The sequence below is a fragment of the Eptesicus fuscus genome, chromosome 5 (assembly GCF_027574615.1).
Source record: "Eptesicus fuscus isolate TK198812 chromosome 5, DD_ASM_mEF_20220401, whole genome shotgun sequence".
Classification (NCBI taxonomy): domain Eukaryota; kingdom Metazoa; phylum Chordata; class Mammalia; order Chiroptera; family Vespertilionidae; genus Eptesicus; species Eptesicus fuscus.
The window spans coordinates 50863821-50888805 of NC_072477.1; the positions used below are offsets into that span (position 1 = coordinate 50863821).

At 35.7% G+C, this 24985-nt stretch overlaps 1 protein-coding gene across 3 annotated transcripts in view; it reads left to right on the top strand.

Annotated features, from left to right (window-relative positions):
* SLTM (SAFB like transcription modulator) overlaps nucleotides 1–24985 on the top strand; it is a 52601-nt gene that overhangs the window by 16376 nt on the left and 11240 nt on the right. For 2 of the 3 annotated variants that reach the window (XM_028142036.2, XM_008139183.3), the window contains exons 4-15: nucleotides 2072–2269; nucleotides 3379–3426; nucleotides 12607–12634; nucleotides 13881–14349; nucleotides 14944–14993; nucleotides 17184–17302; nucleotides 20620–20769; nucleotides 20984–21087; nucleotides 21184–21350; nucleotides 21830–21915; nucleotides 22146–22309; nucleotides 24665–24845. In XM_028142036.2, coding sequence (XP_027997837.1) covers nucleotides 2072–2269; nucleotides 3379–3426; nucleotides 12607–12634; nucleotides 13881–14349; nucleotides 14944–14993; nucleotides 17184–17302; nucleotides 20620–20769; nucleotides 20984–21087; nucleotides 21184–21350; nucleotides 21830–21915; nucleotides 22146–22309; nucleotides 24665–24845 — 1764 coding nt within the window. The remainder of the gene's footprint in view (nucleotides 1–2071; nucleotides 2270–3378; nucleotides 3427–12606; nucleotides 12635–13880; nucleotides 14350–14943; nucleotides 14994–17183; nucleotides 17303–20619; nucleotides 20770–20983; nucleotides 21088–21183; nucleotides 21351–21829; nucleotides 21916–22145; nucleotides 22310–24664; nucleotides 24846–24985) is intronic. The other variant, XM_008139184.3, reaches the window with a different exon arrangement.

Here is a 24985-nt window from a genome sequence, read left to right on the forward strand (position 1 = left end):
AGGTTTGTCCCCTTGTTCTTATTTTCTCAGGTTGTCTTCACTAGTGAGTATATGCTTAAGCAAAAAGTATAAACTGGAAGAACATTATGACTGAGTAAAAAACCTTTTAATTTTTAAATGTCCAACTTTCAGTTCTTCAGTTCATAGATAATTTATAGTCATTTGAAATGTTGCAAGGAGATACATACTTCTATTCAGCATAATAGTATTGTTTCTATATGTGCTGCAAAGGATATCTTCGTGTTTTTTTTAAATGAACCTGGTTATAATGTCTGAACAAAAGAGCTTTTTAAAATATATATATATATATATATATATATATATCTTTATTGATTTCAGAGAGGAAGGGAGAGGGAAAGAAACATTAATGATGAGAGAGAATCTTTGATTGGCTGCCTCTTGCACGCCCCCTACTGGGGATGGAGCCCACAACCCAGGCCTGTGCCCTTGACCGGAATCAAACCCAGGACCCTTCAGTCTATAGGCCAATGCTCTATCCACTGAGCCAAACCAGCTAAGCCCAAAAGAGCTTTTTTTCCCTTTTTTTTTTTTTAAACAAAAACAATCCTATTTAAATATATGTTCAGTTTCTTTTTTATATTCCCTTTTCACTTTGGAAGTATCAGAATATATGATGTATTTTGTAGAAATTAAGGTAATATACTTTCCTTTTCTTCCAGAGTTTGTCATTTTGGAATTTATAGTAGTGGTGGGTCAGTATCACCTGTTGCCTAGATATATGAGTAATACAGGCATTGCTTCCATTTTTAAGTGAGGAGACTGATCAAAGTTGGCACTTTAAAATAGATGACGTTCCCTCAGTGACTCACCTTGCTTTTTACTTATTTGCACTTATTTTTATATTGTCATATAACTGCTTACTCTGCTTTCAGTCCCCAATGTTCCTCTACTCATATGTGACGAGGTTGGTCAAACCCTGTCCTGGAAATTCCCTGTTCCCCAAGAACTCCACATCCCGAAACAATCATATTTCTTCTTTTTGCCTGCGCCCCTCAGAAATTTCTGTTCCCTCACTGCAGTTTCAGTTATGAATGATTAATAGTCATGCCCCTGCCATTTTCTTCTTTAACCCAGAAACCTTTTCTTAAATCTGCTAGGTTTACTGTAAGAATAGGAAAGGAGGAAGGACTGTTCACTGCTTTCAACTCTTTCTGCAGTTAAAGAGGAAACTAAACAGATGGTGGCTTTTCTTTGTTTGTACTGAAGTATCGTGTACCTATAAACTTTGAAAGACAAATAGACATAGCCTCAGAGATAATCCCAGCCAGTGTTCCCCTGCCTAATTAGCATTGTGGCATAGTGATAGATTTCAAGACAAATACATTGTTAATCATTTGAATATTTTTCAAGAACAGACATTTGTTTAACAATTGAGATTCCTTATTATTAATTAGAAATAAACATTAGCTATAGTATATGACTTCCAGGGTCTTTGAAGTTAAACTAAACTATGGCACCTGGAGAAATCAAGTAATTTCTTTTTTTAAAAAAAATATATTTTATTGATTTTTTTATAGAGAGGAAGGGAGAGGGATAGAGAGCCAGAAACATCGATGAGAGAAAAACATTGGTCAGCTGCCTCCTGCACACCCCCTACTGGGTATGTGCCCGCAATCAAGGTATATGCCCTTGACCGGCATTGAACCTGGGACCCTTCAGTCTGCAGGCCAACACTCTGTCCACTGAGCCAAACTGGTCAGGGCCAAGTCTTTTCTTTGAAGCCATATTTTCTCCAATAGCCCTAGGATGTGAGTTGGTAAATATTAAGTAACTGGAATTTGAGAGCATCTCTAGTAGCAATCCAATGTATGTGTAGTTCCGTATGAGAGATTTGGGAACTCAGAATGTGGTTTAATGACTTTGGTATTAGACTCCCTCCTCCCCACCCCCTATTTTTAAAGACATAGTTAATGTATAAGGTAAAATGACTGAACTGTGACAACATATGGTAAAATTTAAAACATGTAGCTATATCAATTACCAAAAACATTTGGTGGCTAGCCTACACTACTTTGCCTCTAGTTGTACCAAATTTTCTTACCATTAAAAGGACTGTGAATTGGAGAATCAAGAGGCACATGAACAAGATGGAAATGATGAACTCAAGGATTCTGAAGAGTTTGGTGAAAATGAAGAGGAGACTGTGCATTTGAAGGAGTTATTTTCCATAGAAGAAAACAAGAGAACTTGTGAATTAATAGAGGCAGAAGCAATTGAAGATATAGAGAAAGAGGACATCGAAAGTCAGGTCTTTAGCCAGTTTTTTTAAAACATGACTCAGATGAATTAAATAAGTATTTTTTTTCTAGTTCAATGTGGAAATCCCAGAATTTTCAAAAAATATGTTTTTAAAGTTATTTATAAATCACCCCGAATCCTGCCTTAAAAGACCTTTTTAATTTTACTTATTTTCAACACATGTATATATTTTACTTAGTAGTTATTTATTCTATATAATCTAAATAATTGCTATTTATTCTATATAATATTTCCACATAAGGACTTTATAATCTGTGTTTTATACCATAATTTATTAAACTGCTTTCTATGTGTCTAATAGCCACTCCCTTAATTTGGGACATTTAAGTTATTTTTCACCCCACTCTAAATGAGTGTACTAATTTTGCTTTGACCTTGCCACCATTACCTGATGATCATTTTTTTTGCTACTTTAGTAGATATAAAATATTAATTTGCATTTCTTTGGGTACTGTCAAGGATGGGGAGGTTACTTATAAAAGTATAATTTAAAAGCATAATTTTTAAAATATTTTTCTTGAATGAAACAGACAGTTTGTTTTGCTTTGAAGTGTGCTGGTGCTAGTGGTATGTCTTAAGTCAGTGGTCAGCAAACTCATTAGTCAACAGAGCCAAATACCAACAGTACAACGATTGAAATTTCTTTTGAGAGCCCAATTTTTTAAACTTAAACTTCTTCTAACGCCACTTCTTCAAAATAGACTTGCCCAGGCCGTGGTATTTTGTGGAAGAGCCACACTCAAGGGGCCAAAGAACCGCATGTGGCTTGCGAGTCGCAGTTTGCCGACCACGGTCTTAAGTAAATCAGTGGATTAGTGAGTCAATGCTGTTAGTGCTTAGTCACACTTAAAACACTGATGTTCTACCTCGCCTAATAAATGAAGGCCTCAAGAAAGAGATTTTTCTAAATCTTTATCAGTGTGATGGTTTTTATTTTGGATAAAAAATGTAATCTGAATTGTGAAGCATTAACTTTGCATCCACAGTATCATAGACATTGTGAGGAAATAACACCAGTGATAATTGGGTATAGCATAAAAGCGTTCTCGTGTTACCTAGATATCTTGTAAAGCAGCTATTGTATACCCTTTTACTTAGGAAATTGAAGCTCAAGAAGGTGAAGATGATACCTTTCTAACAGCCCAAGTAAGTTTACATCTAGTCCTATGAATTTGATATTGTGGGTGGAAGGGCTTGGAAGGAATCTTATTTTGACTTTGTAATTCTCTAACTCATAAAATTGCCTTAAATTTAATATTAAGTTATTTATGTGGTATATAAAAGATACTCAAAGCTGACAGCTGAAATTTCTGTTGCTATAAAGATATTTAGAAGTTATCATAAGGTTTCTACCATTTTCAGGATAAACATAAAAACTGTCCATCCTTTCTAGAAAACATAACTCTGATTACCAGTCTTGTGAGAAGTCCACACTTTGCTTGATTTTTTGATATAAAATAAATCATTTAAAAGTACTAATCCCTCTTAAAGTTTTAGTTACATTTTTATTAATTTTAAAACTCCTGTGATAGGGCTAATATAAAAATAATAAAAATCTGAACATGTACTTGGGGTGTCTGTGGGTTGAAAATGACTGCTTTTCTATTGTGTGTTAAAGTATGTTTTTGGCATATGTGATATACATAGTATACATTTTAAAGCATGACTCAGAACCTGTAAATAGACATTTATAGGTTATTGTCTGCAGTGTTGTTGTTTTTTAAATTATCCTTTGTCTTTTAAATTATCCTTTGTTTTTTAAATTATCCTTTTAAATTATCCTTTGTTTTTTAAATTATCCTTTGTCATATCTGTACTCAGGAACCCCTTGTTGATAATCTCCTCTTTAAATAGTATACTTTCAAATAGTGATAGGGGTTCCTCTCTACTGGATTTAGGGAAAATAGTGATCAGTCCTGTTTTTTTTTCTTCCTATAATACCTACTAGAAGTGGGGCTTATGGTTATGGACGGCTTAGCTGATTGCCTCTGGTCATGCCTTCTTTCCTGCAGTTTTCTTGCCTTTGAAATGCTGGTGAGGCTATGTTTATTGCAATGGGGAGAAACCACATTTCTAGAGAAATGTTTCTAATAATTTAGATAATTCAAGAAGAAAATATTAGGCCTGTGAAAGTGTATAGACTTGTCCCCCACACTGTTTCCAAATACGTTCATTTCTGAGTGATAAAGAGTAGATGAGGAATATATGGGGGGAGTGCCTTTTCTAGATTACTAATTTGCAAAAAGATGGAGTTGAATTATTCCTATACTTTGGCAACCAGAGTATACTTCGTATACTTTTAAAATTTCCATCAAGGGCCAGTCCTACAGTTGTGCAGGTTGTGTGTTATGTGAAGGCATCATGTCTAAGGGTTCCCATTCACATACTAGCCTATGTATTTATTATATCATAGAGGGTGCCTTTTTCTAACTTCACAAATTTTTATGGGCTAGAGATGCCCTTGCTCCCATTCCATCCTGATAATGAAAAAAACCTGTTTATTTCTCATCAGGGGGCAAGTTTTCCTTTACTGTATAAAAAGATAGGGTAGTTGCTGAAACCGGTTTGGCTCAGTGGATAGAGCGTGGGCCTGTGGACTCACGGGTCCCAGGTTCGATTCCGGTCAAGGGCATGTACCTTGGTTGCCGGAACATCCCCAGTAAGGGGTGTGCAGGAGACAGCTGATCGACGTTTCTTTCTCATCGATGTTTCTTTCTCATCGATGTTTCTAACTCTATCCTTCTCCCTTCCTCTCTGTAAAAAAGTCAATAAAATATATTAAAAAAAAAAAGATAGGGTAGTTACTTCTTCAGAGTTTTCTTGAAGTAAAATGACTTTTTAAAAATTTTTATAAATAATGTATAGTAAAACATCTAGAAACATAAATGTTTCTGGATTCCATCATGACATGCTTGATGAATTCATGATTATTGTCTTGCTGTGTGCATTAAGGAATACTACGTAGAGTGGAACCATCACCCAGCTTCAGCTATTACCAACTCATGGGCAGTATTGTTTCATCTGTAGCTTCATTTACTTTCCCTTTCTGTATTATTGAAACAAATCCCACACTTCATATTTTGCTTAAAATTTTTCAGTATGTATCTCTAGAAGAGAACTATTTTACTTTTTTATATTATCGCTCCTAATGTAAGATTTTAATTTCATCAAATATAGTTAGTATCCAAATGCTTGTCTATAGTTTTTTAAAAATTAGATTTTGTTTGAATCCAGATGCAAATAAGATCTACACATTGTGATTAATTAAAATAACTATTCAATATGTATGGCCCATGGTCCATGGACACAGACAATGGGGAAGTGAGGTCCTGAGGTGGGGGTGAGGGGGTTGGGGTATGCTGGAGGGGGTCTGTGGGGGGAAAAAGGAGACATATGTAATACTTTCCACAATAAAGAATTGTTAAAAAATAATAAAGAAAACATGAACTGTGAAATTTTTTTAAAAAGGAAAAAAATAACTTCAGATCTTTTAATCTTTAGGTTTTTCCTTCCATCTCCCCTCCCCTGACTTCTATTTGTTGAAGAAATTGAGTTTATCCTGTAGAGTAAGAGTTGTTGAAGTTTTTTTAAAAGGGCCGGGTAGAAAATATTTTAGCCATCGTAGGTCATATGTTTATGTTACACCTTTTCAACTCTGTTGTGTGAGAGCACCTTAGACTGTATAAATGAATGGACATAGCTGTTTCAATAAAAATATTACTAATGAGGCATCTAGTGTAGTTTGCCAACCCCTGTAGATTTTGCTGATTGCATTTTTAAAAACATATTTTTTATTGATTTTACAGAGAGGGAGAGATAGAAACATCAATTATAAGAGATAATCATTGATCAGCTGCCTTCTGCAACATGGGCATGTGCCCTTGACTGGAATCAAATTTGGGACCCATAGTCCTCAGGCTGACACTCTCCACTGAGCCAAACTGACTATGGCTGATTACATTCTTGTACAGTCATTCCACATATTTCTCTGTCTACTGCATTTCCTGTAAATTGGTTATTTGGTTATAGGATCAAGAGGCTTGCTATCCAATTCAGGGTGTCCCCTCCCTCTATCCCCTCCCCCCAACACACAACTACTTCGTAGGTAGTGTATTCTTCCATTTGGATGCTCATAATGTCTGGTAGTATCTTTCTGGTGATGGTGCCAGTCATTGTTGTTCCCCACCCCATTGATTAAAATGGTGATGTTCTAATTCTGTCTTTTTTTTTCTTATTTAATACCTAGAATGCTTTTAGAAAGAGAAGCTTCTTATCTACTGTTTGGTTTCTCAGTGGTACAGTTTACACAGGAAAGCCAGGATATAGGTTTGATTCTTTTCCTTTCATTTACTAGTTTTCAGAATAATGAGCTGGTTCACTAGCATCTCCCAGTAGTGACTGAGTTTTTTATTTTTCCTTTCTTCTCCCTTAGTTTCATTTTGAATTCATGCATTTAAATACATTTAATGTATTTCAGTTAATTGTATTATTATTATTAATGATCAAATTGTCCCATCTGTAACTATGGGGGTGGGGGAGGCATATGTTGAAAGTATATACATACCTCTACAAGTTGGCTCTTGTGTTCTTTCAACATGACACTAATAGTCTGATTGCCTCCTTGCTTTATGATATATAATAATGTTCTAGTTCCTGCTCTAGACCTAAAATCAGCCATTTTTTTCTTTTACTGGTAAAAGCTATTTTAGCAGTCTCAGGGGGAGGGTTATCCATTGCCTTTTAAGTGTACAGTGCAAGAGAATGTGTTTTTTATTTGTTTTACTTTTAAGATAAAATAGGTTTTGAGTTCAAAGGGGATATTTCTCAGTTAATGACTTCATTTATTTCATAGCACAACCACAACAATCTTAGGATGATAATACCAACACCAATATGATTATTGAAAATAATTTAAGGTTTTTGTTCCCTCCAGTTAGGTCTCTTCTAAGTATGAATGAACAGCTTACTGTTTTTTTTGTACAGTTGTGCTCTATATTATTATACACCAGCTAATACATGATTAGGTTGACTTGTTTTATTTTCTTTTCAGTATTTAGGTATTGCTTTTTTAAAAATTTAATCTTATTTTAAAATTATCCAAAGTAAAAGCTATAAGACAAGATATATTCTAAAAAGCCCCCTTCACCCATCCCTTTATTGCTAAACTTTAAAGTCATGATTATTATTTGCTTTTAACACCCTGGCCAATTTTCTCAGTGGGTAGAGCGTTGGCCTGCGGACAGGTCCCTGGTTCGATTCCAGTCAAGGATACATACCTCGGTTGCAGGCTCAATCCCCAGCCCTGGTCCTGGTATGTGCGGGAGGCAACCAATCGATGTGTCTCTCTCACAGTGATGTTTCTCTATGGCTCTTCCCCTCCCTTTAAAAATCAGTGGAAAAGTATCCTCCGGTGAGGATTAACAACAACAAAAGAAGTCTAAGTAATTAGGCAATATATTTGTATAGAGATTTATTTATTTAAAGCCAATCTTCTGGTTTTTACTTGAAGCTTAAATCTTTATCGTTTAGGTGTTAGCCTCTAAGCAGTTTTTCATACTAGATAGAATTTGGTGTGCGTGTGTGTGTGTGTGTGTGTGTGTGTGTGTGTGTGTATATATTTGGTACTAATCTATATGTATATTAATCCTCACCCGAGGACGAGTTTTTATTGATTTTAGAGTGAGAGGGGGAGGGAGAGAGAAACAACAATAGGTTGCCTTCCATACACATAGGGGATTGAACCTACAATCTGGATATGTGTCCTAACCTGGAATCAAACCCGCAATCCTGTGGTGCACAGGATGATGCTGTAACCAGCTGAAATACACCAGCCAGGGCTTGTATTACTAACTTTAAGATACAGTTACTTTAGAATTTTCTGGAAATTTTTCTCAAAAATGTTTATATTTGCTAATGCTTTAATTCTTCAAAGTTTCCTCTAGTCTCAATCTTCTGTTTTCTATGATCACACCATGTATATAGGGTGTCCCCCAAAAAATGTATACACACACTTTGAATAATTAATTATAAAGGCAGTGTTTATTAAAATACATTTCCTTTTCAAAATTGAGCTACCAGGCTGTTAAAGTGTATATACATTTTTTGGGGACACCCTGTATTCCTTTCTTTGTTTGCCTTTGCCCCTTTTTTGTCATATGAAGTCTATATACCTCTGAAAGGCAGATTTATCTCCATTTCCTCAAAGCTTTTTCTAATGCTTTACTCTATGTTAAAGGTGAAATTCGTCTAGATAGATGACAGTACCACAGAGTAAAACTGTTTCAGTGGTAAAGGCAAGATACAAGATAAATATCCAGGTCTCATGATGCCTAATCTTTTCACTAAATAACTCCACACTAGTAAATATTCTGTGAGTTCTGTGGTACTGGCACAGTGCAGCAGTTAAACTCTTTTTTATTTATTTATTTTTATTTTTTTTTAATTACTTTATTGATTAAGGTATCACATATTTGTCATCAACCCCACCCCTTAAACTCTTTTTAAAAATATATATATTTTATTGATTTTAGAGAGGAAGGGAGAGGGAGAGAGAGATAGAAACATCAACGATGAGAGAGAATCATTGATCGGCTGCCTCTTGCATGCCCCCCACTGGGAATGGAGCCTGCAACCCAGGCATGTGTCCTTGGCCGGAATCGAACATGGGACCCTTCAGTCCGAAGGCTAACTTGACGCTCTATCCATTGAGCCAAACTAGCTAGGGCTAAATTCTTTACATGTATAAAAGGAGCCATCAGTTCAGTCCCTCCACCTAAAAATAGCAATGTCTCCACTATATTTATTCAGTAAATTCATTCAATGGCTATTTATTGAGTGTGTATTATGTGCCAGGTATTTTATACTTCCCATGATCTTTAGCATATTGCCAGATGGATAGGATTATTTTGAAGGTTTATTTTAAATCAGCCAAGCTGAATACAGTGTTTACATACAAGTTAGGGGAAAGAAGGCCTTCCAGAGCAGTCTTCTTACTTAGCACACGAAATGTACATGTCATAAGATTAACCTAGGGGAAGGTAACAGAATGGGTAAATAGCAACCACTTTGTTAACTGAAAAATAAGTCTTAGCCTTGTTTTTGTCTCTTAGTAATCATTGCTTCTCCTAGGACAGTGATGGGCAACCTTTTGAGCTTAGTGTGTCAAACTTCGCCAAAAAACTGAGCATAACTCGGGTAGTGTGTCACTTTGAGGAAAAAACATTATTTCGCAAATGTTTCATCCTCAGGAGCAGCAAAGGTTTCATCCTCGGCACGCGGCCGCCTCAGCGGCCGAGTGTCATCAGAAATGGCTACGCGTGTCAGTGCTGACACGTGTCATAGGTTCGCCATCACTGTCCTAGGATAAAAGAAATAGAGAAGCTTTGGGTTTGTATCAAGTCTGTGCATATATATCATTTAGACAGGAAAATTTTCCCATTATCTTTCTTGTATTTCATGATTTGATCCTTTATTTCAAGGATTTTTAGGCTTTTAAAAAAATACATTTTTATTGATTTCAGAGAGGAAGGGAGAGGGAGAGAGAGAAACATCAATGATGAAAGAGAATGAGAATCGTTGATTGGCTGCCTTCTGCACGCCCCCTACTGGGGATTGAGCCCACAACCCAGGCAAATGCCCTTGACCAGAATTGAATCTGGGACCCTTCAGTTCGCAGGCCAGCGTTCTATCCACTGAGCCAAACCGGCTAGGGTTTTACGCTTATTTTTGACTTTTTGGGTTAACTTGAGTAGTGTAATGTTTACTGCACATAACTTCTCTAAAATAAATGTGCACTGATGGGTGGCTCATCTTTTTTATTAACCCTAGTTGCTTTTGTGCTTCACCCCCATGGTAATTGGTTTTATGTTCTAGAAGCTGGGTGAGAGGCTTCTCCTAGGGACACTTAAGCATATGTAGCAAAGCATTATTTTGAGAAACTGAAGTTATGAAATACTTCAGAAAGCATGTTGAATAATTAGGATAGATATCTAAAACTTTGGCAGCCAAATAAGGCAAACCTTTCTAGTTAGTTTAGCAGCTAGAAGTAAGATTTCCAATTGGTGGGAACCATAGCAGAAAGGGTTTTTTCTTTTGTTTTTTTTTTTACATCACAGTATTTGAATTTTATTTTTCAGAATAGCAAATAATTTGGTCATTTTTTTTCTTGAATCTATCAATATTGATCTTTAAAAGATTAACTTGCAAGTGGTGTGCTGTTGGCATCAGAAGTAGATAAAGGAAAGGCAAGTTGCCTTCCTTAGGTTCATTTGTTCTGCTTTGAAGTAAAAGTTAAGGTGTTCTAGTTCACTTATCCCTCCAAGATAAATTACTAAAGTCAAAGAGAGTTTGTAAGAAAAAGATGTATCAATAATTCTAGCATAACTTTCCCTTTGCTGATATGGCCTACTGCTCCACCCAAGTTAAAGTATTTTTTTTTCCTTTCTAAATGTTGCAGATTAGAAATGTAATGATTACAGCCATTTCCAATACAACAATTTGTTCAAATACAACAGTTGCGATTACTAGAACATAATGTAATAATAGGGTTTACAATATTATAAATAATCAACTTATTTTGGACTATTTTACTTTCTAAGCTTGTGGCTTAGTTGGTTTGATGTTTTTAGTTTTCGTCATATTACTTTAGTGTGTAAAACAATTGGTCATTCCTTCATTGGGCACTTGTGGGTTAACTTAAAGTAAAAAATTTATTTAAATGCTTTCTTAGAAATATGGTAGTTATCCAAATGTAATTTTGAGCATATGGTAAAATATTTGCTATTTTAAGGAATACATGCTTTTATATGAATCTGAAATTGTGTTGTAAGATAAATATGCCATTTAAAGTTTTGTTTACAGTTAAATGTTGCTGTGAGTCTTCTTTTACTGCTAGGCTGTCACTCTAAAGCATGTGAGTGATTCTTAAATTGTAGTCCCTGAACCAACGGCATCAGCATCACCTGAAAACTTGTTAGAGATGCTAATTCTCAAGCCCTACTCCAGACCTGAATCAGACACTCTGGGGTTGGTACTCAGCAATGTTTTAATAAGCCCCTCCAGATACTGGTACAGACTCCAGGTTTGAGAATCACTACCCTAAGGCTTTGTATGTGGTAAATTCACACTGCTTTGACTGAAAGTGACCTACTTCTACGCAGGTTTTATTTTTTAAAGTTGTAAATTTAAACTTCCCTTAATTTTTTTATTATTGGAACTATAATGCATATTACTTTGCTTATTCGTTATGATATTTAACTTGGGGAAATGTAGGTTCTATCTTCGTGTGATTACTTCAGAGATTTTTGCTGTATTTGCTTGGTGTGAATAAGATTTTTTCCTTTGTGGTATTCCTATTTCAAGCTAACACATGCTTAATTTTATATTAGGTGAATATCACATATTTTAAAATCACTAATTTTAAAAAAAGGGTCACCTTGTTTTGATTACCTATAGCACAAATATTAACTTATTTAATTATTAACTATAAATTATTAAAGTGGTTGGGCATTGTCAATGTGACGACTATGAATTCTTTTTTTGTTTGTTTGTTAAGCCTCACCTGAGGATATTTTCCCATTGATTTTTAGAGAGAGTGAAAGAAAGGGGGAGAGACAAAGAGAAAACATCGATGTGAGAGAAACTTACCAATTGGTTGCCTTCCGAATGCGCCCAGACCAGGGCCAGAATTCGAGCCTGCAGCCGAGGTACGTGCCTTGACCGGAATCAAACCTGCAGGCCGACACTTTTCTCTGAGCCAAACCAACTAGCGCTATGAATTCATTTTTAACAGATAAGAAGGAATGAATAATTTGAAACTAACTAGTTTTGTAGTCTTCCTTCTTCGATTCTGAGATGCCTAAAAGGGGAGTGTGTTTTTTGTTTATTTTGTCTGTTAATATACATTTAACCTCATGAAAGTGTATGTCTTGAGGTTATATTTTCTTGTACTGTTTTGAACAGTGTGCCTTAAGAATGAACTGAGTTACATAAAAAATCAGTTTGTTCTTTTTATTGGCAGCTCTTAATATGAGTAAGATTTGGGTTATATAGACTAGCTTTGAATACTGAAAAATTATCCAGTGCATTATTGATCTAATTTTTGATGGATTTGCCTGTTTTCTTGTCTAAAATCATATATCAGGCATGTGCCCCATTTCCTTAAATGGGCTCTGATTTTTATTGGAATATTCTACATCTGTTATTGATAGGTATCCCTAATTAATATTGTTAAATTATATACCAATTTAAGTTGACTGATTTTATACTATTACTAAAATCCAGTTTTAAGTGACTTCATTTTACATTTAATTATTCTTTGAATTTCAGGATGGTGAGGAAGAAGAAAATGAGAAAGGTATGTGTGATGAGTAGAGTTTCAAAATTACTGATATTTAGAAAAACAGTAAATTATGAAAATTAAGCATTTCTTATTTAAAATACTATTTTTAAATACATTTATTTTCAAATTTATCAATTTAGTAAATTAAGTTAATATTTTGATTTTATTTTTCAATTGGTTTTAATTTTCTTTTCACACTTAAAATATGTTATAACTTAACGGTACATATTAGTTACTGTAGTGGACAATGCCGTTTGTTTATTATATCCATAAGACTGACACTGCAGTAACTCATATGTGCTTATGAGAGTTATAGCATGCAACTGTTCCTAAAAATGGTGGGTGACCAGGAGACTGACCTTTTGTTTGTTGCTTAAACAAACTTTCATACAGTCTTCTGACAGTTTTAGTAGTTGAGGAGAGTGTCTCACCCATTACAATTACAGGGACATTGTAGCAATACATGTGGTCAGTACAAGATTATGGAAGAGTTCTTGGACAGAGGTCAAGGGATCCTACTTTGGATTAGAAAGGACATGAAACAGGGTTCTAAGCAAGACAAAATAAAAAGCCTAGAAGCAATGATGAAGTAAAGTTACTGACTGAAAATCTCATGCTTGAAGTCTTTCTCTTTGGGGGAATGCAAGACATCTTTGAAAATGGTACCTACGGGACTGACTGGACAGGATGAAGACTGGAAAAAACCAATTTCCTGAACATAATGGAGCAGGCCATCTTTGGAGCTTTCTGTAGCAGTTTTCCATATGATTCTGGACTACCCAAGAATTAAATAAGAAGAACGAAGAAGATGGGGCCCGAAATAATTTGAAGACTGGCTGATATCCTAAGGTTGTGACCTTTCAAGACGTCACCATGGGAGTTCTGAAGGTCACAAGGACTACGATTCGAACATTGAATAACAAATCTTCACATTCATCACTATCTCCTGGAGGGGGAAAAAAATCTTCCATATGCCATTAACTTAAAACCAGAAATGAAGAGCTGGTATCCTCAGGATGAAACCATTTTCTCAGTTTTGTTGTTTGGTATCTATATATAGAGATCATTTTTTCCCCATGAAGAATAAGTAATCCTGGGTAAAGGATTGTTATATTAGTTAATACCCTTGTGTTTTTTTTCCCTAACCTTCCATCAGTGCTAATAACTGGCTTTATATTTTCTAGGTCCTATTCTAGCTTATGAATATGAAATTGTTTAAACTTCTTGTTTTGCCATATTTATTCCTGTTAAATCCTCTTAGATATAGCAGGTTCTGGTGATGGTACACAAGAAGTATCTAAACCTCTTCCTTCAGAAGGGAGCCTAGCTGAGGCTGATCACACAGCTCACGAAGAGATGGAAGCTAATGCGACTGTGAAAGAAGCTGAGGATGACAACATCTCGGTCACAATCCAGGCTGAAGATGCCATCACTCTGGATTTTGATGGTGATGACCTCCTAGAAACAGGTAAAAATGTGAAAATTACAGATTCTGAAGCAAGTAAGCCAAAAGATGGGCAGGACGCCATTGCACAGAGCCCGGAGAAGGAAAGCAAGGATTATGAGATGAATGCCAACCGAAAAGATGGTAAGAAGGAAGACTTCGTGAAGGGTGATCCTGTCGAGAAGGAAGCCAGAGAAAGTACTAAGAAAGCAGAATCTGGAGACAAAGAAAAGGATACTTTGAAGAAAGGGCCCTCGTCTACTGGGGCCTCTGGTCAAGCAAAGAGGTTTGTTTTTCTATGTCAGTTCTTTACGATACTGAATTCCAGCATTCAATAAGATCACTCTACATTAAGGGGGTGGCTTCAAGACCGTAATTAGTACTTATGATCCTGCCTATAATATTTTTGACCGTCATAAGTTACTTAAACATTTTTTTCAAGATCTTCGTAATATGCAGTGTGTTCTACTGATTGCATTGTCGAATTGTCAGCATATATTTGTTTTTTTGTTGTTTTTTGTTTTTTCAAATTGACAATTTTTTTGTGTTTTATTTTTAAAAATCCTTGTGATGATGGTTAATGAACAACTATCAGTCCTAACAACACAAATGAAGTCAAGTCCCAGTCCTGAAATCTGGAGAAGATGGCCATATATCCACTGAATAGAATTGTCAGAAAATCTAGATCTTCAGGCATCTTGGGGAAAATCAGTGCAAGAATCCTCAGGGACTCATTTGTTCAAATAACCTAATCTAGGCCTTTGGAATCGTTAATTTGTATGAATAGTATCAGTTTGAAATATAGTCAATATCAAGCTGTTCGATTTTTGTTTCTTTGTTTTTTGTTTTCAATTTTTTTTCTGGTGATTTGCTTCTTTAGCTCTTCAAAGGAATCTAAAGACAGCAAGACATCATCCAAAGATGACAAAGGTAATGGATTTTTTTCTATTTTTCTCAGTGGTAAATTGTATAATTTCATTAAAAAAGGAATAATTGCATCTGGTTTCCTTTGACAGTCCTTAAAATTGACGTACTAAAAATTTTGGATGGCCTTTGTGTAAACTGTGGAGTCAGACTACAGCATACTCTTGGTGTGATTGAAGCATTACTTTTTAGTTAATTTGTAAACTAATTTGAGTATGCTAAAAATCCCTTTGGAATGTGTTTTTAACATTGTTTTCAAGTAACTGTATTGAATATTAATATGATAGATATTCTAGTTTTTACATTATGATTTCAGAAGTATTTTATTTCTAGTTGCAATCATTTATAACCCCTACAAATCAGTCTTTAATACTTGAGGTTCCCCCCCTTTCTTTATTGATTAAGGTATTACATATGTGTCATTGTCTTCCCCCACACACATACTCATGCCCCATGCCCTCACCCCCCTGGTGTCTGTGTCCATTGGTTATGCTTATATGCATGCATACAAGTCCTTTGGTTGGTCTCTCCTCCTAACCCCCACCCTCCCCTGATTTTATGTTTTTCATTTGTCAAATCAGGGCACACTTCTAGTAACATAGCCAGTATGTAGTATATTTTAATTCTTCAGAGTTTACTTCCTAATTTGACTTATTTGGAATCTTATATAGGAAAATAGTTTTATTTTAAATTCTTGTAAGCTTAAAGGTACAATATTTGATTGCTTTCTGTTATTGGGAAGTCTCTGGTTATCTCAAGGCCATAAGCTATAGTTTCATCTTGTATATATGCTGTCTACATGAAAAATATTTCTGTTTTTTAAAACAACATCATTCAGGTAATACAAAATCCTGAAATACCTCTTTTAGTGCCCCCAAAAAAGGAGTGGCATATGTCCTATATGGTTTATTTCATGTATTTTCTTGGCATATTTTAATAGTTAGGAATTTTATGATTGATTCATTAATTTACAATTAGTTGCAATATCAATGTCCCTTATAGTTTTGGTTAATAGGTAAAATATAATAAATTTATTGTTATCCTTTAAATTCAGGAGGAGTAATCTTGGTTAAATGTTAACTTTCTCCTATTAAAAATGTTTAAATCTGTAATTAGAAAAACATGTGGGCCCAGATGTTACTGGTTACAAAAAAGATACACAAACTGGTTGACATTTCAAAGATAAAACAGATCCTTTTGATAAATGTGTTCCTTAAGAATAGGAATGCAGCAACCATTCCTATTTAAAATATTCAAGTCAGGTAGGTGTATGTTGTCTTTTCATAAGTCTACACTGACTAATTCTTCAATTAAAACTTGTGGCACATAGTCTTTAAAAATATTGAAAATTTTAACTCTTTCTACATACATTAACTTGAAGGTATTAAAATTCTTACTTTTAATTGCTTATATACTATTTCTCTTATAGTGGGTAAGAATTAGTTTCCAAATAAAGTCAAATGAATGAAAATTCCCCTTCAATAACAGCACATTTGAAGAAATGCACTGAAGGGTGACTATACCTGTAGTCTAAGAACTGGCATTTGTATGTGTGAAACTGTAATTTGTGTATGGAAAGAATACAGAAATCATTCATATAACCATTAACCTAGCTAAAGAATGTTAAGGTTTCTGTCTTTATTCTTGTAATTAATTTGTTTTAGAAGATTTTCTTTGGTTAAGTCTAGAGTTATCCAACTGCATATAATTTCCACTCTCTCTTACTCTTTCTCTAATAATGAAAATGAGATGGTTGGTTAGCCTTTGTTATTAAACGTTTAAATTCTTGCTTTGACATTTCTCTCTTGCACCCCCAACTTTTCAGAATCTAAAGCCCATAATAAACATAGGTAATTAAGCAGTCTTTCATTCCTAGATAACTGTTTCCTGGTTGCCCGTATTTATGTAATGCAGTGGTAGAGTATGAATTATTACACTTAACAGCAAAAGTCCAAGACCATGTGGTTGATGTTTTTATCCACTTAAAACTCATGTAGTAGAAAGAATGCAGTATTCAGACTTGTCTCCTCACTGTGGTTGTTTTGCCTGTTATTGTGGTTGGTTTTGATATAGTAAGTTATACTGTCAAAATTAAATGAGAGGTTTTTGTAATTTTGAAAGAATGTGGTCCTAATAATTTTATTTTAAAAAATCTAATTGAGAGACTTAACCATCTGATAATTGAATCTATTCTAGGAAGTACAAGTAGTACTAGTGGGAGCAGTGGAAGCTCAACTAAAAATATCTGGGTTAGTGGACTTTCTTCTAATACCAAAGCTGCTGATTTGAAGAACCTCTTTGGCAAATATGGAAAGGTACATCCTTTTTACCTTTTTATTCCTCTTTCTAGTATCTTTATTTGAAACAAGGATTTAGTCAAAACTGTATATAAAATCTTCTAAGTTCTTATTTCTCTTAGGTCTGATATTAGGCATAATTATTGAGTTCTATGGTAATGGTGAGTTTCATCATATTATCTCACTCTGAGCCCTGGGATCTTTGTATTGAAAGCTCATATTTTGAGCCCAATTAAGCCAAGAACTGAGTTTTATTCATCACATTCATCCTGATTTTTCTAGGACCTAGGATTGCTGAGGCAGATCTGGTCATCTGGAAAATATAGGTAGACTAATATTAGGTAATGGGATATAGAATTGGAAAAAACAAAACAGTCCAGTGCTGAAGAAAAATGTGAAACTGGTAAAAATAATCTAATCTAATAATAGACAAATATGCAAAATGACCGCACCTTCGCTACACCTAAGCCACGCCCACCAGCCAAACCATGCCCACCAACCAATCAGGATGAGTATGCAAATTACCCCAACAAAGATGGCGGCTAATTTGCATATCAAGACAGCATCCAAAGAAGCCAAGAGCTGCAGAAGGGAGTAAAGCTTCAAAGAAGCAAGCAAGCCGGGGGGGGGGGGGGGGGAGGAAAGGGCGGGGCGGAGGCGGGGCCAGGGGCGAAGGGAAACGCGGGCGGGCTGGAGGAGAAGGCGGGGCGGGTGACAAGGGCGGGGTGGAGGCGGGGCCGGGGGCGAAGGGAAACGCGGGCGGGCTGGAGGAGAAGGCGGGGCGGGTGACAAGGGCGGAGCGGAGGCGGGGCTGGGGGCGGAGCGGAGGCGGGGCCGGGGGCGAAGGGAAACGCGGGCGGGTTGGAGGAGAAGGCAGGGCGGGGGACAAGGGCGGGGCAGAGGTGGGGCGGGGGAGAAGGGAAACGCGGGCGGGCTAGAGGAGAAGGTGAGGCGGGGGACAAGGGCGAGGCGGAGGCGGGGCCGGGGGCGAAGGGAAACGCGGGTGGGCTGGAGGAGAAGGCGGGGCGGGTGACAGGGCGGGGCGGAGGCGGGATAGAGTGCAGCAGGAAATCCTATTGCAGGATTTTTCCTGCAACGGGAAAGCTAGTACTCAGATAAAGTGATATGTGCTGTGCTGGAGGGGTACATGGTGCAGAGAGAGCAAAAGGGGAGGCTTTACTGTGATTTGGTTCACTAGGAAAAGTTTCTCTGACAAGGAAAAACTAACGGAAGAGAAAAATAGTCAAAAAATGAATTGAATTTTTAATTAATAGTCGTTGATTTGAATTGCAATTGATCTGTAACCCTTAGAACACTTATTACTTTCTACTTAAATTTTAAAATACATCATATGTTAACCTACTCCAGTGTAAGCTAATTGATACAGGGGCCTTATCTGCTGTGTATGCACATGATAGGCTTTCAAATATTTATTAAATTGATATTGGTAAATAGCCATTAATCCTATATAATAAAAGGGTAATATGTAAATTGATCCTAATGGCAGAATGACCGGTCACTATGACCAGTCGCTATGACGCGCACTGACCGCCGTCTATTATGGGCTAATGAATACTCCAAAATACTCTTTTTATATATGGCATGAGGATATTTTTTTTTCATTGATTTTTTAGAGAGAGTGGGAGAGGAGGAGGGAGAGAGAGAGAAACATCAATGTGAAAAAGACACACTGATTGGTTGCCTCCTGCACTGGTTGCCTCTGACTTGTGCCCTGACTGGGGCCAAGAATCCAACCTGTGACCTTTCAGTGTGTGGGATGACGCTCTAACCACTGACCAGGGCAGCTATGGTATACTTTTTGTTTTATTTTCAGTAATTTATTGTTAGAGATAATAAACACTATTTTAATGATGGCATTTATTAGGACTAAACCTATATAAAGGTACCACACACTTGATAAAATTGCTGTTGGGCAAGTTGGCCTTTCCCAGAGTTAAAGATAAAAGCTAAATTTCTAACCACCTACACCATAAAACCTAAATCCTCTGTTTACGTCTTCCTGGCATTGTGTCTGTGTTCCTCTTTGTTCACCTTAGATTGTTCTCTCACTTTTCTTCTCGCTCACCCATCTCTTCCTTTATATTTCCTAACTATGCATTTTATAGAGCTGAGATTATTTGTTATTTTTATATTGGTAGACATTTTAAAAGTCCATAAATGGAAAGTGTCTTTTTAAAGTACAATTTTTAGAATGCATTTTTAAAGCTGCTTTTTTATGTATGGCTGATTATTTTTAAAGCTTCTTATAATAACTCATAGGATAGAATAATGTTAAAACTCACTTAGTAACTTTCTAGATACTTTTTTGTTGTTGTTGATTTCAGAGAGGAAGGCAGAAGGAGAGAGAGAGATAGAAACATCAATGATGAGAGAGAATCATTGATCAGCTGCCTCCTGCATGTCCCCTCACTGGGGACCAGTCCACAACCCTGGCATGACCCTGACCAGGAATTGAACTGTGACCTCCTGGTTCAATGCTCAACCACTGCACTGGCTGAGTGACACTTAATCTTTTTTTTTTCTTTAAGAGATTCAAGGGGTCCTGTAATGGAAATTTTGGCCCAAATCTAATTGAGAATGTTATTTGCTTTCATTAAGTGTACCATTACTTCAGTGGTCGGCAAACCGCGGCTCACGAGCCAAATGCGGCTCTTTAGCCCCTTGAGTGTGGCTCTTCCACAAAATACCACGTGCAGGCGCGCACGTGCAGTGCGATTGAAACTTCGTGGCCCATGTGCAGAAGTCGGTTTTGGGCCTGGGTAAAGAAGTGGCGTTAGAACACTCAAGGGGCCAAAGAGCCGCATGTGGCTCGCGAGCCGCGGTTTGCCGACCACTGCATTACTTAATTGATGTGACTATGTTTTGGCTGTATATTTGAAAAATATAAAAAGAAAAACTAAAAAGATAAATTGCTTTTTTTTAAAAAATAAATTTTTATTGTTGAAAGTATTACATATATCCCTTCCCTCCCCCCCCCCCCCCCCCGCATTGCCCTCTGCAACCCCCCTGCCTCCCCCAAGCCCCCACCACTCTACCATCTATGTCCATGGGTTATGCACATACATACATGAGTTCATTATAAATCGCTTTTTGATGCTTTAAATTGTTCCCTTGAATCTTTAAGTATTTATAGGCAAGGTAGATGGTGATCAAAAGTATATGAAACATATATGTATGCAAATTTATCCTTTATCATGAATTTATGTACCTAAATAGATCGTTTAACTTGAATAGTCTCAGTTCTGAAGTTTCATCTGTTCAGAATTTTTGTAGTTGTGAAGTAAAACTTTCTAAAGTATAATCTTATTTTACAGGTTCTGAGTGCAAAGGTAGTTACAAATGCTCGAAGTCCTGGGGCCAAGTGCTATGGCATAGTAACTATGTCTTCAAGCACAGAGGTGTCCAGATGTATCGCACATCTTCATCGCACCGAGCTGCATGGACAGTTAATTTCTGTTGAAAAAGTAAGCTTACCTTTTTATAAAGGGTTACTTTGAGGACTAGTAATTCTCAATTTAAAAGTGTTACACTAGTAGGGAGTAAAATTAAGAATGGTTTTTATGCATTCATTTTTATAGCTTTTATATTTTTCAAATTTTCGACCATCAACATACTTTTTATAATCATAAAAATATAACTTTAAAACATAAAGATTTTTTTTCTGTTTGAACCTTTCAGGTTAAAGGTGATCCATCTAAGAAAGAATTAAAGAAAGAAAATGATGAAAAGAGCAGTTCAAGAAATTCTGGGGACAAAAAAAACATGAGTGATAGAAGTAGCAAGTAAGGATTTATTTTTTGATAAATTCATTGACTTTTTGGTACACTGATGCACTAGTTCTCATTCTGTTGTGTTCTTGTGTGGGTTGCTGTGGTCAGGACACAAACCTCTGTCAAAAAAGAAGAGAAAAGATTGTCTGAGAAATCTGAAAAAAAAGAAAGCAAGGATACTAAGAAAATGGAAGGTAAAGATGAGAAGAATGATAATGGATCAAGTGGCCAAACTTCTGAATTCATTAAAAAAAGTGAAGAAAAGAAGCGAATAAGTATGCTATGTATCTCTCTTCTCGGTCTCTTTCTAATTTATTCTACAACTTAACTTTTACAGTGGAAGGGAAAACTTGAAATTAAAACTAGATAAATACTTAAACTTCATTGTTAGGTGTTACTGTTTTAGAAAAGGGGGTCTAATAGGACTAATTGTCTTATTTTTTTACTCCTAGAAAACAAATGTGTTTGTCGCACTGAGCCTCCTTGCTATTAAATCTGGGCTGACTTTATATTATCATAGATTGACAACTATAGTTGAGTTGGGATCTTCTGGTATCACTGAAAATATTTGCATTAGCAGATTGAACTAGTTCTAAAAACTTTGCATTTATGTTCCCATAAAATAAGTAGGTTTTTTAATTTCATGTATTGGTTTGTGAATACCTAGTTGTCTAAGAATTTAGCATTTTCACATTATATTTCTTAAATAATTTTTAGACATTTATCTAATGTTTAATACTTTTTTCTCTCTTAGGTTCAAAGAGCCCTGGACGTATGGTAATACTAGACCAAACTAAAGGAGATCATTGTAGGCCATCAAGAAGAGGAAGATATGAGAAAGTAAGTCTTTGAAAGGGATGTTGTATATAATTTTACTGTTTGCAAAAAAAAGATAATTCAGAATCTCTGTAACCTTCCTCTTTAATTAGCTCTGTAATAATTCCATGCTAGAAAATCTAAGAAAAATGGAATGCCATTACTCACTTAAAGTTTTTAAATGACCAGCTGAACGTGGGATACAGTCCAAAATTATTTTAACATCTAGTCCTTTTATAATTTTTTTTCTACAGATTCATGGAAGAAGCAAGGAAAAGGAGAGAGCTAGCCTAGATAAAAGAAGGGACAAAGACTACAGAAGGAAAGACATCTTGCCTTTTGAAAAGATGAAGGAACAAAGACTAAGAGAACATTTAGTTCGTTTTGAAAGATTGCGACAAGCAATGGAACTTCGAAGGTAGAAACAGTCTGTATTATACCTGTCTTTAACTATAAGTACATATTTAATACTATTAGAATTGTATTCCCACAGAAAGCTATTTGCCACTTTTAAGAAATAGAGTAAAACCTAATTATTTCTCAAGTTTGCATGATATTTTACAATTTATAAAGTTACCTTTCCTTCTATTGTCTCTGTCTCAACAGTCCTATAAGGTTATTTATGCCCATTATATAATTGAAAAATAAAAAGAGGCCCAGAGAGGCTAAATGACTCTTCCAGTGCCACATTGCTAATGAGTGGCAGAGTCGGGACTCAGACCCAAGTCTTCTGACTCCAAGTCCAATGCTCTTTCCTCTCCAAAGTTGCTGCCATAAATGACACGTTTTTTAAAGGAAAATTTGATTTTTGAGATAACATAGTCTCGATATAAGCTATAGTAATCAAATAGTATGTTGACATTTTAGAAAAAATGTATTATACTTTGGACTAGAGCCCCAGTGAAGGAAGATTTGCCCTGTAAACCTTATTTTGTTCAAGCGCTATCTCTCAATCCAAGAATTCTCTTTAAAAGAAACTGAGAACAAAAAACATTTCTATTTTTGGTGGCAGTATCTTAGCTGTTCACCATGAGTGCCAATTTGCTTTTTTTGTATGTTAATTTTTGGATATCGCTTAAAATATTCTTGTTAAAGTGTGTTATAATATAAATTTCAAAAATTAACCTAATTGAGAGAGAACTTATGGGATTTCACCTATTCATTCACAAGAGTGTTAGGAACTACCAGAGATATTTTTATCAACTTAAATAATACTGTTATTGCCACACACTTCACTAAAAGGAAATAATCCTTGCATTACTCAGAACCTTTTTCCCTTTTTTTATGAAGTCCCAATATGCTGAGCTTCCTATTTAGATGACAAGTTGAGAAAAAAGAGTAGTGGCTACTAGAGCAGCATTTCTCAAACTATCTGACTCATAACCCTTTTATATGTAACAAAAAAGTTGCAGCACCCTGTTTACTATTCTGAAATAAAATTGATATATAATGTACCTACCTATACAAATAATTTCCCAGAAAATCAATAATGATGCCTTAACTCTAATTTAAAGGAGAAATAAAGTAATTTATAATGAAGCATGTATTCCAGATGTGAATGTTTAGGCATGCCTCTCCAGAAGACCTAATGAAGTAGTCAGATGTTTGTACCCCTCTTTAGACTCAATGAGAATGTGACAGCTACAAATACAGACTGATATTGGTATGTCGTATTGGTGAGTCAAAGACCAGGAGTGGTGTTGACATCATGACGTGGTTTCTGAAGTGGTGAACAACTCTTGGTGAAGTTCTCAAGAGAGTATAATCCCCCTCCTCCTTTTTTTTACAGGGAGTTGCATTTCTGGAAATTGTAGTGAATATTAAACCATGTCAAAGCAAACAAACCAACCTAGCATTTATTAAAAATAAGTTCTAGGCTCGGATTTTTTAAGGTGATTTTTTTTGTTTTGATGACATAGATGTCCATTATGTCATTTGAAAGATATTAGGAATATTGGACAGTTTTTTGTGTAGGACTATCCTATGCATCATAAGATAGAATCCTTGGTCCCTACTCAGTAAATGCTGGTAGCAGCTCCATGGTCATTGTAATGATTAAAAATGCCCCTCAGATTTCCATGGGGCCTTGAGAACTATTAGGTTGTTGGAGGAAGACATACTGAGAGACAAAGTACATTGAGTTCCTTAGAGTGAGGAAATGACAAAAACTATTAAAAGTCTGATATAATAAGTTAATCCAGTTCAGCAAACATTTGAGCTATCTCCTGACTCAAAAATGCATTTACCCGGAGCCATCTATTATGGGCTAATGAATACTCCAAAAAAGCCCTTAAGGGCCTCCATTTTATTACATACAACATTTGCTGTAATTCATGTTGATGAGTATGACCCCCAAGTCATCAAAATAAGGTAAACCTTGTTTAAGGACAGTCTGTATACTATAGAAATTTTTGTCAGAAACAATGTAAGTTGTAGTTTTGTAAATTTATATATGTAGAATATCTCCTTTTTAAAATGTAAATTGATTAATGGGCTATTATTATAGTGGGATTTTTATTTAAGCAGAAATCATCTAAGGCAACTACTGTATAAAATTCAGCTGCTTAGTTGACAATCTTAATAAATAAGTGACAGTGTTGGGGTCTGTTTAAAGTTTTCTTATTTTGAGTTTTCTTTCCAATTATATTAAAACTACTTAGATTAAGTTGAAGTTTAAAATTGCCAATCTCGATAAAAATTTCAAATTAAAAACTATTCTCTTTCACACAGTGCTAGCATAATTTAAGTATTTCTAAATACTGATTTTTGTTAGACGAAGAGAGATTGCAGAAAGAGAGCGTCGAGAGCGAGAACGCATTAGAATAATTCGTGAACGGGAAGAACGGGAACGCTTACTCAGAGAGAGAGAGCGCCTAGAAATTGAAAGGCAAAAACTAGAGAGAGAGAGAATGGAACGCGAACGCTTGGAAAGGGAACGCATTCGTATTGAACAGGTGCAGTCAGAAAATCTTTTCATCTTAAATAACTGACCTTTTCCAAACCCTGTGATTTTTGCCCTGAAATTTGCTTTACTTTGGTAAAGCTTGTATAGAATGAGTTCAGCTAATGAGCATTTATTAAGTGCCCCTGAAAG